This window comes from Trichoderma atroviride, chromosome 6 (genome assembly GCF_020647795.1).
Source record: "Trichoderma atroviride chromosome 6, complete sequence".
Classification (NCBI taxonomy): Eukaryota; Fungi; Ascomycota; class Sordariomycetes; order Hypocreales; family Hypocreaceae; genus Trichoderma; species Trichoderma atroviride.
In genome coordinates this window covers 101306-114779 of record NC_089405.1, presented here as the reverse complement: position 1 = coordinate 114779, position 13474 = coordinate 101306, and the positions used below count along the sequence as shown (strand labels likewise).

The window sequence follows — 13474 nt, the reverse complement described above, 5'->3', positions numbered from 1 at the left end:
GTATAAAATTTAAAAATATATAGCTCTAGTAAGATAATTAAGAGTGTATCCACCAAAGCATTCAGATTAGAAACAGAATCAAAGCAACCTTTAATTATGGAATGCGGTTTTAAAGTGCCCTAGGACATCCAGCACTATTAGTTGGAGCTTGTAATAGCATCAATCATGGCCGCCAGGATGACCTCCTGTGTTGCCTGGCTGACTGCATCAATCTCAAACAAGGATGATACGACAGTTGATGTCGAACAGGTATTATTGACAGAGACCCTGTTCAATCTGTCTTTCAGCCAAGACAGTACAGGCGGGAGAGCAAGAACAGCATCTAACTCGTGATTTGCCAAGATATCTCTTCTGTAGAATACGCTGGTACCACGAGCGCAGTATTTTTTTACCAGTTCATCAGTTTCGCTAATGGGACTGATTTCATCTTGCACTCCCTTGTAGATAAACATTGGTATTTTTGGCGCGTTGTTGCCCATGCCATTTTGTGCAAGAATAGAGAGGAGGGTGGGATTTGCCATCATAGCATCAAAGTTGCGAAAATAGGCTAGAATATTCTCATTTCCAAACAGGACTTCAGAGCAAACATGCTCTGTTGCTTTGAAAGAACTGGCTGTCGCTGGAATAAGATGCGCATCAATAATTGGCCCAAGCTGTGGATATTCATGCACTAGCCCCATGATTCCAGCTGGTATAAGCCATGAATTCGTCTTGTTGTTAACGCTGGAAATCACAGTTGTGATATTAGGGACAATACCACCAGCAGCGGCCCCCAGTATCTTCAATTCTGGTGCATATTGAGGCTGAAGCTCTGCAGCAAAAGCACTGGCGAGACCACCACCAGAATAGCCCCATAATACAATCGCAGGATCCTTCGATAGATGTGTTACGGATGAGGAGGCTAAAACTGCGCGTATGCCATCGAGTACGGCATGTGCTGACTGGATATTCGCAAGGTAGGATGCTTTGGGTCCTTCGTGGTCTGGGATGGCCACAACCCAGCCTTGCATAAGGGCCAATTCTATAAACAAAGCAGTTTGGCCGGGTTGACTGGTTTGTATGATATAGGATGGTGCGCAATCGATATCAGCTGAGTCCTCAAAATCTTGGAATGAGACCAGTTTCCCGAAATCCGCGTTTTTCGGAACAAGGACAGTCGTCATTGCAGCTACCGCATCACCAAAAGTGTTTGTCGTGCGATAAAGAAATTGAAAAGAGCCTGCCAAATGAGGATTGTTGGGGAGATTAACAGCAACTGGTACTGTTCGATTTCGCAGTATATGTCCTGGAGAGGTCTTCTCGAAGCCATGTGGTGGTATGTAGAACGAATCCTGGCTTGGTGGGATTGGAGCCAAGGATGAAACGGCGACAGGTGTACTGGCCGAACGCTGGCAGATGAAAGCGAGAAAAATCAAGGAGACTTTGGTTAGATGATACATCTTGAATGGTGATGAACTGCTCTTTGAATTTTTTAGGTATGGAAGAGAACATCCTTTAGTTTATATACACCTGGATACCTGCCCCTGGGCCGAGGCTATCCACAGATTTGAATCCGGATAAAACCCCTGAATTCTTAGGATAGCCTTTAAAGTTATGACACAGCACTTTTCCTACGTAATATCAAATTAAGGTAGAGCGTAAGCTAAAGGAGTTGTTGAACGTAGATCTCACCTTGCTGTTGACCCCATGTACGGAGTCTCGGACTAACTAGTAACCAAACCCACAAACACAGCCATGCCATCGCTTCTTAGCTATAGAACCCTGTCTTTGTTATAGGTATTCGTACTATTCTCGATACTTAATTAAATACCAAGCGCGGAATATTATATTGGGCGGAAGGTATTGAGCCGGCACTCGAATTTTCCCTACGGAATTCTAGTTTTGTCCCGGCGCTCCGGTACGAATTTCTATGCTTGTTGATATGTTGATACTGGTAACCGATCACTGGTATTAACATTATGAAGTTCATGAGAAAATAGTGCGTGCGTACCTTTGAGGGGATCTGGGGGTTAATTGTTCTTTTGGGAGTCGCCTTGTAACCCTACTAGTATGTATGTCCAACTATAACTTGACCATTATGCAACTGTAATGCCATTTATTAGTAAATGGCAATAACACAGGAGTGAAATTAATTCCACTTTAGTATATACAAAAGAAACCCTTTAATATACTTAAATCCTTCGATAGCAGTTCCTTGTAAATCATTTAAACCAGGTATTACAGCATCTTATCTTCTTGCTAGTACATTATAGATGCTCTACCCTAAAGCAACTGTTATATAGTAATTGAAATTACATTTTTGATACTACAATATATTACAGTATCTCTTGTACACAACACAGGTACTGCTATCTTACAAGTCTATCTATCCATTCATATGTAATTGGTCCTGCTTCCAGTTCAGCTATATTGCCTCCTCAATATTATATCTCTTGTAAGAGCTAAAACGTAGTCGTCTATTGGAAAAATAATATCTTCCATCGCATTGATAAGCAATAGTCTAGTGCATTTGATGTCAAAGATTCCATTCTTACACAAGCCAAACTTCTTCCGAGGTTCGTCGGCAATGTACTCTTCCACAGATCCATAGCCGAATTTGAATGCAAGTGCATTTGTCAATGCAAACGGGTACTCCAAGTGGTTTTGTGCCCGGATCCACTCTGGGTCAAACATACGATCTCCTCCGCCTCCTTGTGAGACGATGCCCAGAAGGCGATTGGCGTGTGTGTGGGCGATACGCATGGCGTAGTAGCCCCCGGTGCTAAGCCCCCGGACGACAATACGTGGTGAGTCAAAGCTGGTGAGTCAAAGCCATACTCATCTTGGTTCTCATCAATCTAGTCCAGCACGCGGGCAGCAGGACAGTCTCCCGTGCCCGGAATATCGACAGTAAGGCATACAAAGCCGCGGCGCGCGTGCTCGGAGCTGAATTGTCTTTGATCTGTCCGATAGCCGTCCAAACCCACAATAAGAAGTAGCACCGAATTTATAGCCCGCTAAATTACCGACCAAGGGATACGTAAGAATTACTGGGATGGTATCCTCTGCCGGTTCCCCTGCAGCAAACCTGGCGTACGAATAAGGGATTTCAACTTCCCAATACAATAGAGAGAGATACGGTGTAGCAGCTAGATATGCTGCTTTATCCGCTTCCCATGCTTTTGTAGATAGTAGAGACCTGCTGTTGATAGGGAATCGAGCGGTGCGATAGACAGTGGCGGCACAAAGGAAGAGTTCGCGTGCATCTTCAGGCTTTCCAGCCTGCTCTGCCTCTTTGGCCTGGATCACAAGAGAGTCGCCTACTGAATAAACGGTTTTGCGTAGTCATTCCCATTGAAAAGCACGCCAGCATTGTTACCGCTCGACTGAATCAGTGAGCTGAAGATGGGCTCGAAATCTTTCAAATTATTGTTTGCAAGTGGAAATTACCCCAAGGAGACAGGATTCTTCCACTTCAAGTTCCATAAAGCAGATACAGGAGTATAATAGGAAAAGGATTTAAGGTTATCTACAAGTCGCTGGATGTAATAAGGTAGTACAACCACTAGGTAAGGAACCACCCATATACTGGTCTTTTAGATTGTACTTATGGTTTTCGGTCTTTAACACAAAACGAATGCACAGATGAGACCTTTAAATTCCTATATAACATTCTGCAGCTTCAATACTGATCTAGCATGTGCTATCTCTAAAGTTTTTGCTAGCAGTCTGCTACCACTCTCTAACTTCTAGACATTCTTAAAAATACCAATGACTGGAATATCTATGTACCAGTTGAATAGTTATGCGGTGCAAGCGTACACACTCCTGTCGCTAAGGAATCCGCCAACCTGTCTATTTTGCAAGCCGAGAGCTAGCTTACTTCCCAGAGGTTACTCCACTCGATTTCTCGCACTCTTATTCTTCATATATTGTCGTACATACATATATATACATAATTCGCCTTACTATACTTTGAAAGTGCTACCTTTCTGGAGGAAAATTACAGAATACTACACCATTATAATCTTTGCCACTTTGCCATATTAGCAAATACGCCAGCTTGACATAGGTTCATGGCGATAGGCAATTGCCGCATCAGTTAATTTTTATTAATAATACTACACTCAAACCGGTTAATCTTGCGGTATGTAGCGGGTCCGACAGTATTAAATGGTAAGATGTGATTAGTTGCACACAGTAAACCCTAGAAAAGGTGAGGATGAAGAATACGTCTAAACTCTCTGGCGGTGGAGAGTATATCTCGTATCTCCAGTCTTAGCCTGTATCATGCCTTTTATACTTCCATTCTACTTCCCTTGACAGATCACTCAATTAGGTCATTGTTCTCAGTTGTTTCATCGTATTTAGCACCATAGATCAGATACATGCCATAATAGACAAATCAATTTTACGCAGGGATAGGAGATGATCGTTTTTCAGGTGCTATCAAAGGCATTGGAGGCAATTAAGAGTCTTCCGTAATCCAAAGATACATCGGGCTATAGCTAATAAGCCAGATAGTCCACGGTCTCATGGAATAGCAAAAGACTGCCTGGCCAGCACCGGGTATTCTACCCCATCCAGCTTTATACCACATAAAGTAAGCAATTGTTATTAATAGTCAGTATAACCAGTATTAACATCGTACATGATGAGTTCGGATGCAAAAATGGTCTCTTATCTCATTGTTAAGAATGCGCATCAAGAGTTAAAGCTTTCAGCAGAGGACAAAGGTCAAGGATGTTTGTATTAAAGAGGGAAGACTATAAAATGCAACCAGATACCTAGTGTTTATTAGTAGCCTCCGAGCCGCTGCTCAGCCATAGGCTTGAACTCGACAGTCGTAGGCTCATTCGTTATTCCCCTGTCAGCTGCAGCCTTCATGATGGCAACCGTTGCCGTGGCTCCGATCCGCGTCACGCCGAGCGACATAACGTGCAGCAAATCGTCCAATGTCCGGATTCCCCCAGCTGCCTTGACCTGAACCTCTGGTGCACAGTGTTTCCTCATCAGTTTCAGGTGGTGAATGGTAGCTCCGGCGTACGAGTAAAGCCCATTTGGCTGCTTAACAAAACCGTATCCTGTAGACGTTTTGACGAACGCGACACCAATCTCGGAGCAAATTTCACAAAGCCGAACAATATGCTCATCGTCGAGATAGTCGTTCTCGAAAATAACCTTGAGGGTAGCGCCATGCTTAATGACCGTTTCGTTAATCTGCCGAATCTCATGCGCAACGTAGTCCCAATCGCCGCTCAAAGCCCTTCCGATGTTTATGACCATGTCAATCTCCTTGCCTCCTGCGGCGGCGGCACGGTCTGCTTCAAACACCTTAACTTCTGTGGTGCTATTGCCGTGCGGGAAGCCAATCACTGGGCATACTAGAACGCTCGATCCTTCAAGTTCCTTCTTGGCGAAAGGAATGAGGTATGGCTTGACGCATGCTGTAGCGACGCCATACTGCTTGGCAATCGCGAGGCCTTCAAGTATACCCGCATCAGTCATTGTGGGGTGTAAGAGCGAGTGGTCTATCATCTTTGCCAACTGGTGCAAAGTCACCGTGATGGAATTCGTCGAAGTCAAATTGCTATCCATTTTTTGAGTAATTTGTCGGAGGCAAGATTCTGTTGAAACAGTATTTTAAGCAGAAATGTTTAGGAGATTGATAGAAAAAAATTCCATGTGCGATTGATAGCTGATACAGACAGACAATTTATATCAATGTCTTAGCATACGAGAAGTAGTTATACAGTCCAACTGCCGCCAATTTTGTCTCGTTAGGGGTGCCTATTCCACCGGGTGATCCATATGACCGGAGGCATCCGCCGAAAAGAGTTATACAAGAGAATCAGAATTAATGCCTTCCGGTGGCCATACATTGGACCAGTACACACGCTGAGGTGTGTGGACGACGACTCCCGGAATCTTATCCTTAAAAGGAAAGATGCGATCTTCACAAGTAGTAATTGCTTCCGGTGGGAAAATGTTCCTAAAAAGGCTTAGCTGTTGACTCCCACTCTGGGCTTGTGTGTCAAATTCTACGTCATATCACCCTATTTGTCCTCTTGAACTCGACATTGTGTAGTCAAGAAAAATGACTGTAATTTCACCAATGCTATGCCTGCAAAATTCTCTTATTGAGTAGACCATTACGGCCCAGTGCAATTAATTATTACCATTGAATACTTGGTGAGATGGTCCAAAAGGTTTCTAGGGCTTGTCAACGATGCCGGCGCCAGAAACTCAAGGCAAGCTACTCTGTCAACACTACCTAAACAGCAAACTGATTGCTTTTATTTTGAAGTGTGATATTAATCGCCCATGCACTCTCTGTAAAAGAGCTGGGGTCGATTGCTCGGCTGTATCGCCCGATATTTGGAAGCCTGTGAGGCCAAACCAGGTCGTCAGCAAAGTTCGTAAAGTCGATGGCGACGGCTCAAGCCTCCAGGCGACGAAGCGGGTTACTTATTCAGCTCAAGCCATTGAAGATGATGCCATAGCAACAACAGCCTCATCTCCCACATTCTACGAGGCTTCAAATAAGCCCAGCGAAGCTGAGGATACAGACCCCACCACATCACAGTCGCCATGGGCTTCAAGCTCCGCGGCCATGTCCTTTGTAAAAGAGGTAGGCTTTCGAACGATAATTCTGCAGCGTTATAACTGAAGATGTCCAAAGGCATTCGATCATCAAGACACGGTAGCGCCAGAGGGGCGAGATGTTTCAGCTCTCTCTGCCACACACTGGACTCGAGAAGGCGCATCAGGCAGTACCTGGCCCAAACAAAGCCAAACACGTCTAAAGAAGCTCATTTCGACTGAAGCCAAGCTGATGATGCTGCTTCCAGACATGAGGACTGCTACGCTACTAGTTAATAATTATTTTGACAAGATCCATTGGTTTGTACTAGTTTTCCACCAGAGAGAATTTAGAGATCAGTTTCAGCAGCTTTACGCCTCTGACTGGCAAAAGATTGACGAACACAAATCTCGGCTTGGTTATGTCAGCGTATTTCTCGCTGTCTGCGCCGTCAGTATACAGTATACCAGTTTTGATCAAAAGCAGAAGCTGGCAGATGGTGGGATTGAGCAACTTGCGCTACAGGACGAAATTCTTGACGCTTTGAGGTTCAGACTTCTCGACATCGTATCACTAGGCTCCTTGGAGTCAATTCAGACATGCGTTCTGCTAGGGACCTTCTACCTCTACCATGGGCAACCAGAACTTGCCTGGCCAATTTGCGGTTGTGGCCTGCGAATTGCCCAAGCCCTGAACTTACATCGGCAATCATCGACCGGCAGTTCTACACCCGATTTGGACAATCCAATACAAAGACTTCAAGAAACAAGAAAACGATGCTGGTGGGCTATATACGAAATAGAGACCTTTTGTTCGATGCTATATGGCTTCCCGCTCAGCATATCGGATAGAGATTGCGACGTTGAGCCCTTACATCCATATGCTGTAAGATCGCTAGGTTCTCCAGGAGATTCCATCTTTCGCCGTGCAGCCAGCCAACCAACCCTCCTCTCGTACAAATACTTTATGGTGCAATTGTCTATCATTGTCAAGGCAGTACTGGCTGATCTTTATGGTTTGCATCGGTCTTCTGAAGAACCCCAGAGACGGGATGACAAATATGACTTGAAACAATTGGTAGAAACAATCACAAGATTAGATGCAAGACTACAGAAATGGTCTCAGAGCTTGCCGGTACGGCTTTCATTCAACGAGGTAATGAAAGATCCGACTTCTGGTTTGCCCATTTCGTCAGATCGCCGTTTCGAAGATCGTCTCTTCCAACTTCAGGCTCTAGCGCTTAAGCTCGCATTTGAGAACGCGAGAATACTAGTCTACCGACCCTTGCTTTCGTACGGACGGATCGCCACTACTCACGCGACAAGCCAAAGTTCTGTAACACAGGATAGGCAAGCAATAGATCCATTAAAGACATCGATTCAGATATGCCGAGATGCAGCATTCCAGGTTTCGTTGCTTGGTTCGCTTCCCATCTTTCAGCAGGTCGCAGATACATACGCTGTATCATTTGCGTCGCAGCATCTCTTCACAGCGGGAGTAACATTGTCTATTCTGACCAGTCTTGAACCATTGAGCCGAGAGTCCCACGAATCCAAAATGGGCTTACGAAGGCTCATGGAAATGCAAACCCAATTGAAGTCCAAGAGTATTATTGCTGAACAGGGGTTCGGGATACTAAAGACACTTTTGTCTCTCATACTTGAAAAAGAAGCAAAGCAATTGTTGGATTTCGAATCTAGAAGCATGGACGATCAGATATCACTTAATCATCAGCACTTGGTACCACTGCCACGAAGCCCCCATCAAGCGGATATACAGGCTAGCGATCAACCCACGGTCTCACCCATGCAAACATCTAAGGATATCTTGACCAATATCGCCCTGTCAACAAATTCTCCCAGCTTCATAGATGATGAGAACATGCTGCGCTTTGACATCGGCGAAGACCCATCGATGATACAGGCGCTGTTCAACTATGAACAAAGTGAGAAACCTACCAGTTACGCCCCAGTCAAAAGTTTTGCTAATTGCACCTAGGTTTAGGTTCCGAAGGGAACACATATACAAACACTAGCATGCAACTGAATGACATGGAATCATCGATCGAGAATTGCTTTGGGGGTCAGGACCTGGGGTGGATATGGAGTATTGACTCACATACGTAAGTTGCGATATTATTTGTATGGCGTAAAGCTAAATTACTGCTACAGCTGTAAAGTTGCTACTACTTTTATCTGCTTTGTCATAGCTTCTAATGTGCTTTATGTCAATAACTCCCACTGCCCATAAAAATATAATTACCATTTATACAATTATGCCTCATGTATCATACTTACCGTAAAGGATCTTTATTTCTTCCATCCGCAAATCTCTACCATGTAGCAACAAGCGCGTTCATCTAACAAAAGACACAGCCGCGAGTAATAATTTTGCAAAATATCACAGGGCTTCAAAGGAAAGACAGGTATTCAGTTTTTTTAAAGAAAAAAAAGATACATAAATTTGCTATTCAATACTGATAAAACGCGTTCAAAGTGATCTAGGTGGAAGCTAACCTGTAATCAGTACTGTGCGAGTAAGTGGGGGATTTTAGGCAATTGCTAGATGATTACGGGCAGCAGCTTGTAGGAGTGTACATGGCAGTCTGTATTGATTTGTAAGCTGGCTATGTGAGAACAGCTGAGAATAGCTGAAAATTACAGCTGCCTTGAAAGCATCCAACCTAATGATATTGGCTGCTAGTTATCAGCGCTTTACGCGGAATGTAGTTCCGTTTGTTACTGAACTTGCCTTCAACTCATTTTGACGCATTTGTTGAAGCTCAAAATGCCAAATCCCCACGCGTGCCCTTATTGTGGCCGCAACTTTAAGCGGCCGGAGCATCTGCGGCGGCATTGCCGGACCCGTACGCATAGCTTGACTTTGATAACTCGGAGGGCATACTGACTAGATAGAGCTGTAGATACCAAAGAAAAGCCATTCGTATGCTCCTGCGGAGCTGCTTTCACGCGGACAGACTTACTGCGTAGGCATGAGAAAATCGCCCACCTAAGCCCTCGCGAGGCAAATGACACGCATCGTGGTGGATCATCAGCTACATTACCCGGAGTGGCCCCTTCACGAACCTCACAAGAGGATGACGAAGTTTCAGAGCTAATAGCGCCAAGTACTGATGCGATGGGCGCCTCCGAAGGTAAAATGCCAAGGTTGCCCGACTCCGAAGAATGCGTCGAAGCTAATTTAATTGTAGCTGTATTCCAAGGTCCAACCTTTACCGATTCCATGACTAATTTCGAAACCTTCATGGGAGGCTTAGGATTGCCTTTGGACTTTATCAACTCTCCATTTTCTCTCAATATGGATTCCGATTTAACAACAGGTGCAGAAGTTCAATCATTGGAGCCTGGAACTTTTGGTAATGATAGCCAAAGCACTGCCGGACCGCTGCCTTTTAGCAGAGATTTACATCCACATGATATTGTTCAGGCTCAAAAAACTTCAATTCCGAGACAAAGTAAGTCATTCCATGAATCAATCATCATATTTGAGCAAGCTAGGCCATAGTCATGGCTTCGCTAATCGTATAATAGGCTATGCGTCTATCAGTTCCTTTAAAATGGCTTCTCTCGAGATGACTGTGGATGATTTGAAGATTCTTGAAGAGGGTCTTCGCCCGTTTCAGAGTCTTCTCGATGACTTTACTCTACCATCGCTCCGTACGCTCATAAGGCATATAGATGTCTGGAGGACCTCATTGGCCTCTCATTTTCCAGTCATACACTTCCCAACCTTTCAAGTAGGGCACTGCATCCCTGAACTCATTCTAGCCATGGCGGCACTCGGTGCAGTGGGGACAATGGAAGAAAACCTATCAAAGAAGCTATATCGAGCAGCCAGATCCATCGCCTTGCAGAGACTGAAAGTGAATAATTTGTATTCGGAAGTATGTGCCCATGTTTATACATCATTCGAGTCGAGTACTAACTCTCACCAATAGTGTGCAACTATACCATTTTCGGATGCAATCAACCGAATTCTGAATATGCAGTCAACCCAGACCTTGGTATTTCTCCTCGTATATTCCAGCTGGGCTCGTGATGCCTCTATTGTTGTTGAAGGGTTCGAGTTACACTCGCCTTTGGTACAGTGTATGCGAGCCAGCGGATTTGTGGAGCGCGAGAGCCCTACCGAGCAAAGTTGGATTGAATGGTCGTCATATGAAGCTGAACGTCGAACTAAGTATCTGGCATTCTGCTTTCTCAACATACATACTCTAATCTATAACCGCCCGCCATCTCTACTCGCCAGAGAAATCCAGCTTTGCCTCCCCTGTCCAACAAAGATGTGGGAAACTACAAATGAGCTAGAATGGGCGGCATCTCGTCACACGAACATGTGCAATCCCATCGGCTTTCAAGATGCATTTGAGTCTCTCGTAACGCCCGAGGCAGCTAAACGGGAAAACTTGTATTGCGCCTTTAGCAATCTCATATTGCTTCACGGAGTCGTACAACGCATCTACTTACTGCGTCAAATATCATTTGGACCCAGTCTGAGTGATCGCGAAATAGGTCAAATTCAGTAAGCTGAACCGCAAACGATGTGGCGCAAACACTTTACAAAGAGAAGTCGGAAAGTAAGTAGTGCTAATCAAATCACAGCTCAGCACTCTCCAAATGGGTTAAGATCTGGCAGCGCGCATCAGGCCGAGATTTGCATCCGAGCAGCGAGCATGGACCCATTCCTTTCACCTCTATTGCTTTCCTCACAGTGGCTTATGTCCGAACTCATCTAGACACGGGTCCTAGCATGCGGTTGGCAACACGCAATCCGATAACCGTAGCAAAAGCGTTGTTCTCAATTGCCCCTCCGCGACGCCATTCGAATCTTACAAGCGCTTTATTGTACACAGTTCACGCACTCAGCCTGCCAGTAGCCTTTGGCATTGATCATGTGGCTAAGAGTCAGTCAATTCTGTGGTGCTGTCAGCATGCAGCATGCGCCCTGGAGAGTGCAGTTTTCCTTTCCAAGTGGCTGGAGGATATTGCTACTTGCCAAATGACAAATGCTCTAGAACGTGAGTTTTTCTTTGATCCAGCCTCTACAAATATATGACATGAAGTTCCCTCCATCCATAATTGCGCAGCATATTCCTAACGACTCGAACACAGCCTATGAACATCATATAATTGCGTCGGTTGAATCTGTCATCAAAGAAGCCCTTGCTTCTGGAGACTGGGGTGACACAGATACATCATCCTGGTGTCAAGGCCCCCGCCAAATGAGTATAGCCGTGTTGAAAATTTGGTCAAAAGTATTCAGCGAAGAGTCCTCATGGGCGATCACGGTGCACGTTGGCGAATGTCTAATTGAATACGCAAAGCTTTATGAGAATTCTATTCAGTACATAGCATAGTCTGATGTGTAGGTCTTGCCCGTTCAAGTAGGTCTCGGCGGCATCTCAAATTCTGACTGCCTCCCCTATTCTAGGTCGATGCAAACCTTTCCAACATGTTGACCTTCGGATAAGTACTTGTACGCAGCCTTCACACCCTCCTCTGTAAATGGAAATGTCTTTTCCACTGGAATGTCCAAGTTGTGGGAACCAACAAAACGCACGCATTCCTCAAGCAACTGTTTCGATCCGACGTTGATTCCACGGATGACGCATCCTTTGGAGAGGGCAAGGCCAGCAACATTCGGCATCTCTTCCTGTTTAGCGGAGGATAAGAAGCCTATGATGGCAATCACGCCCCCAAATGCAATAGACTCAACACTTTGCTGAATAGTCCCGGATCCGCCGTTTTCAAAAATATAATCGACCCCGTTTCCTTGGGTAATTTTCTGCACTTCTTTGGCCCATTCAGGATGAGTCTTGTAGTTGATTGTATGGTCAGCGCCAAACTTCTTCTTCACATAGGCTAGCTTTTCATCGCTAGATGAGGTTCTAAGAGAATATTTTAGCGTGTATCATAACATTTGGCAGGTTGAAGGCTTCTTACATGATTGTCTTTGCTCCTGCTGCCTTAGCCAAGACTAGTCCAGTGATGGAAACACCACCCGTGCCTTTATTCAAATCAGTTAAGTGTGCTTGTGTATTTCCTTGAATATGGTGAGCCTACCTTGGAATAATACAGTTTGACCCGGCTTCAAAGGGACATTTCCATAAAGTGCGTTCCAAGCAGTGGTGCCAGTGCAGACAAGTGAAGCCCACTGGGAAGCCTTCAAGGAGGACTCTTTGGGAACTTTAATGACAGTGTTGGCATTGATGGACAGATAGTTCCGAAGAACACCGTCCACTGGACCTCCTAAGCCGCCAGTCCAGTCTTTCATCGGCCCGTATAAGTTGGCGGAGTTGAAATTTGCAATGACCCAGTCGCCGACTGTAAACCCTTGTACATTGGTCCCGATTTCAACAATTTCTCCAGCAGCATCCGAGAGTGGAATCAAATTGTCTTTCACAGGGAACGGATAGTGGGAAGTCGCAATGGCTACATCTCGGTAGTTCAGTGCAACGCTGTGAATTTTGATGAGAACTTCATATGCTGCGGCCTTGGGAATGTCCTCTTCGGCCTTGGCAAGATCGACAATGCCCTGTCTGCTGTTTAAACGGAAAACTGTGTTTTTGGAAGCCATGGTGCAAAGTTGCGCTAATAGAGTGATTATGAGCTTGTTGTGAAGATGAACGAATATAATATGAGGGACAAACTAAATGCTCGCAGGGGAACATGTTTTTATAATAAATAAGATAAAATCTCATTATTAATCTAGAGTGTCAAAACCAGCATGTATAACATTAATTGGCGTTGTCGGTATGAATACAATTGGTAAGGCGGAGAGTTGGAGCTGTTGGAGCTGTTGGAGCGTTGGAGCTGTTGGGGCTGTTGGGGCTGTTAGGGCTATAGGTATGTATGTACCTGCGTGTAGCGTGATTAGGGACTGAAGCTATTG

At 45.0% G+C, this 13474-nt stretch overlaps 5 protein-coding genes across 5 annotated transcripts; 2 read left to right on the top strand and 3 right to left on the bottom strand.

Moving 5' to 3' along the window:
- Nucleotides 1-137: 137 nt before the first annotated feature.
- Nucleotides 138-1163, bottom strand: TrAtP1_010633 (uncharacterized protein; the record flags this gene model as incomplete). Its single annotated transcript, XM_014092104.2, has 1 exon — nt 138-1163. One exon carries the CDS (start codon nt 1161-1163, stop codon nt 138-140), a length of 1026 nt encoding a protein of 341 aa, XP_013947579.2.
- A 3595-nt stretch (nt 1164-4758) lies between these two features.
- On the bottom strand, nt 4759-5788 carry TrAtP1_010632 (uncharacterized protein). Its single transcript, XM_014092103.2, has one exon. It carries the CDS (start codon nt 5575-5577, stop codon nt 4777-4779), a length of 801 nt encoding a protein of 266 aa, XP_013947578.1. The 5' UTR covers nt 5578-5788; the 3' UTR covers nt 4759-4776.
- Nucleotides 5789-6054: 266 nt separating this feature from the next.
- Nucleotides 6055-8988, top strand: TrAtP1_010631 (uncharacterized protein). The gene is made up of 4 exons (XM_066114794.1): nt 6055-6230; nt 6287-6610; nt 6662-8507; nt 8567-8988. Exons 1-4 carry the CDS (start codon nt 6177-6179, stop codon nt 8686-8688), a joined length of 2346 nt encoding a protein of 781 aa, XP_065970891.1. The 5' UTR covers nt 6055-6176; the 3' UTR covers nt 8689-8988.
- Nucleotides 8989-9231: 243 nt separating this feature from the next.
- TrAtP1_010630 (uncharacterized protein) lies at nt 9232-12566 on the top strand. Its single transcript, XM_066114793.1, has 8 exons — nt 9232-9428; nt 9486-9716; nt 9774-10037; nt 10114-10466; nt 10521-11104; nt 11185-11600; nt 11695-11947; nt 12014-12566. The coding sequence occupies exons 1-7, from the start codon at nt 9350-9352 to the stop codon at nt 11937-11939; spliced, it is 2172 nt and encodes a 723-aa protein (XP_065970890.1). The 5' UTR covers nt 9232-9349; the 3' UTR covers nt 11940-11947; nt 12014-12566.
- TrAtP1_010629 (uncharacterized protein) lies at nt 12005-13337 on the bottom strand (the record flags this gene model as incomplete). Its single annotated transcript, XM_014092100.2, has 3 exons — nt 12646-13337; nt 12526-12589; nt 12005-12470 (listed from the first exon to the last, which is right to left on the bottom strand). The coding sequence occupies exons 1-3, from the start codon at nt 13157-13159 to the stop codon at nt 12005-12007; spliced, it is 1044 nt and encodes a 347-aa protein (XP_013947575.1). The 5' UTR covers nt 13160-13337.
- Between the last annotated feature and the right edge of the window lie 137 nt (nt 13338-13474).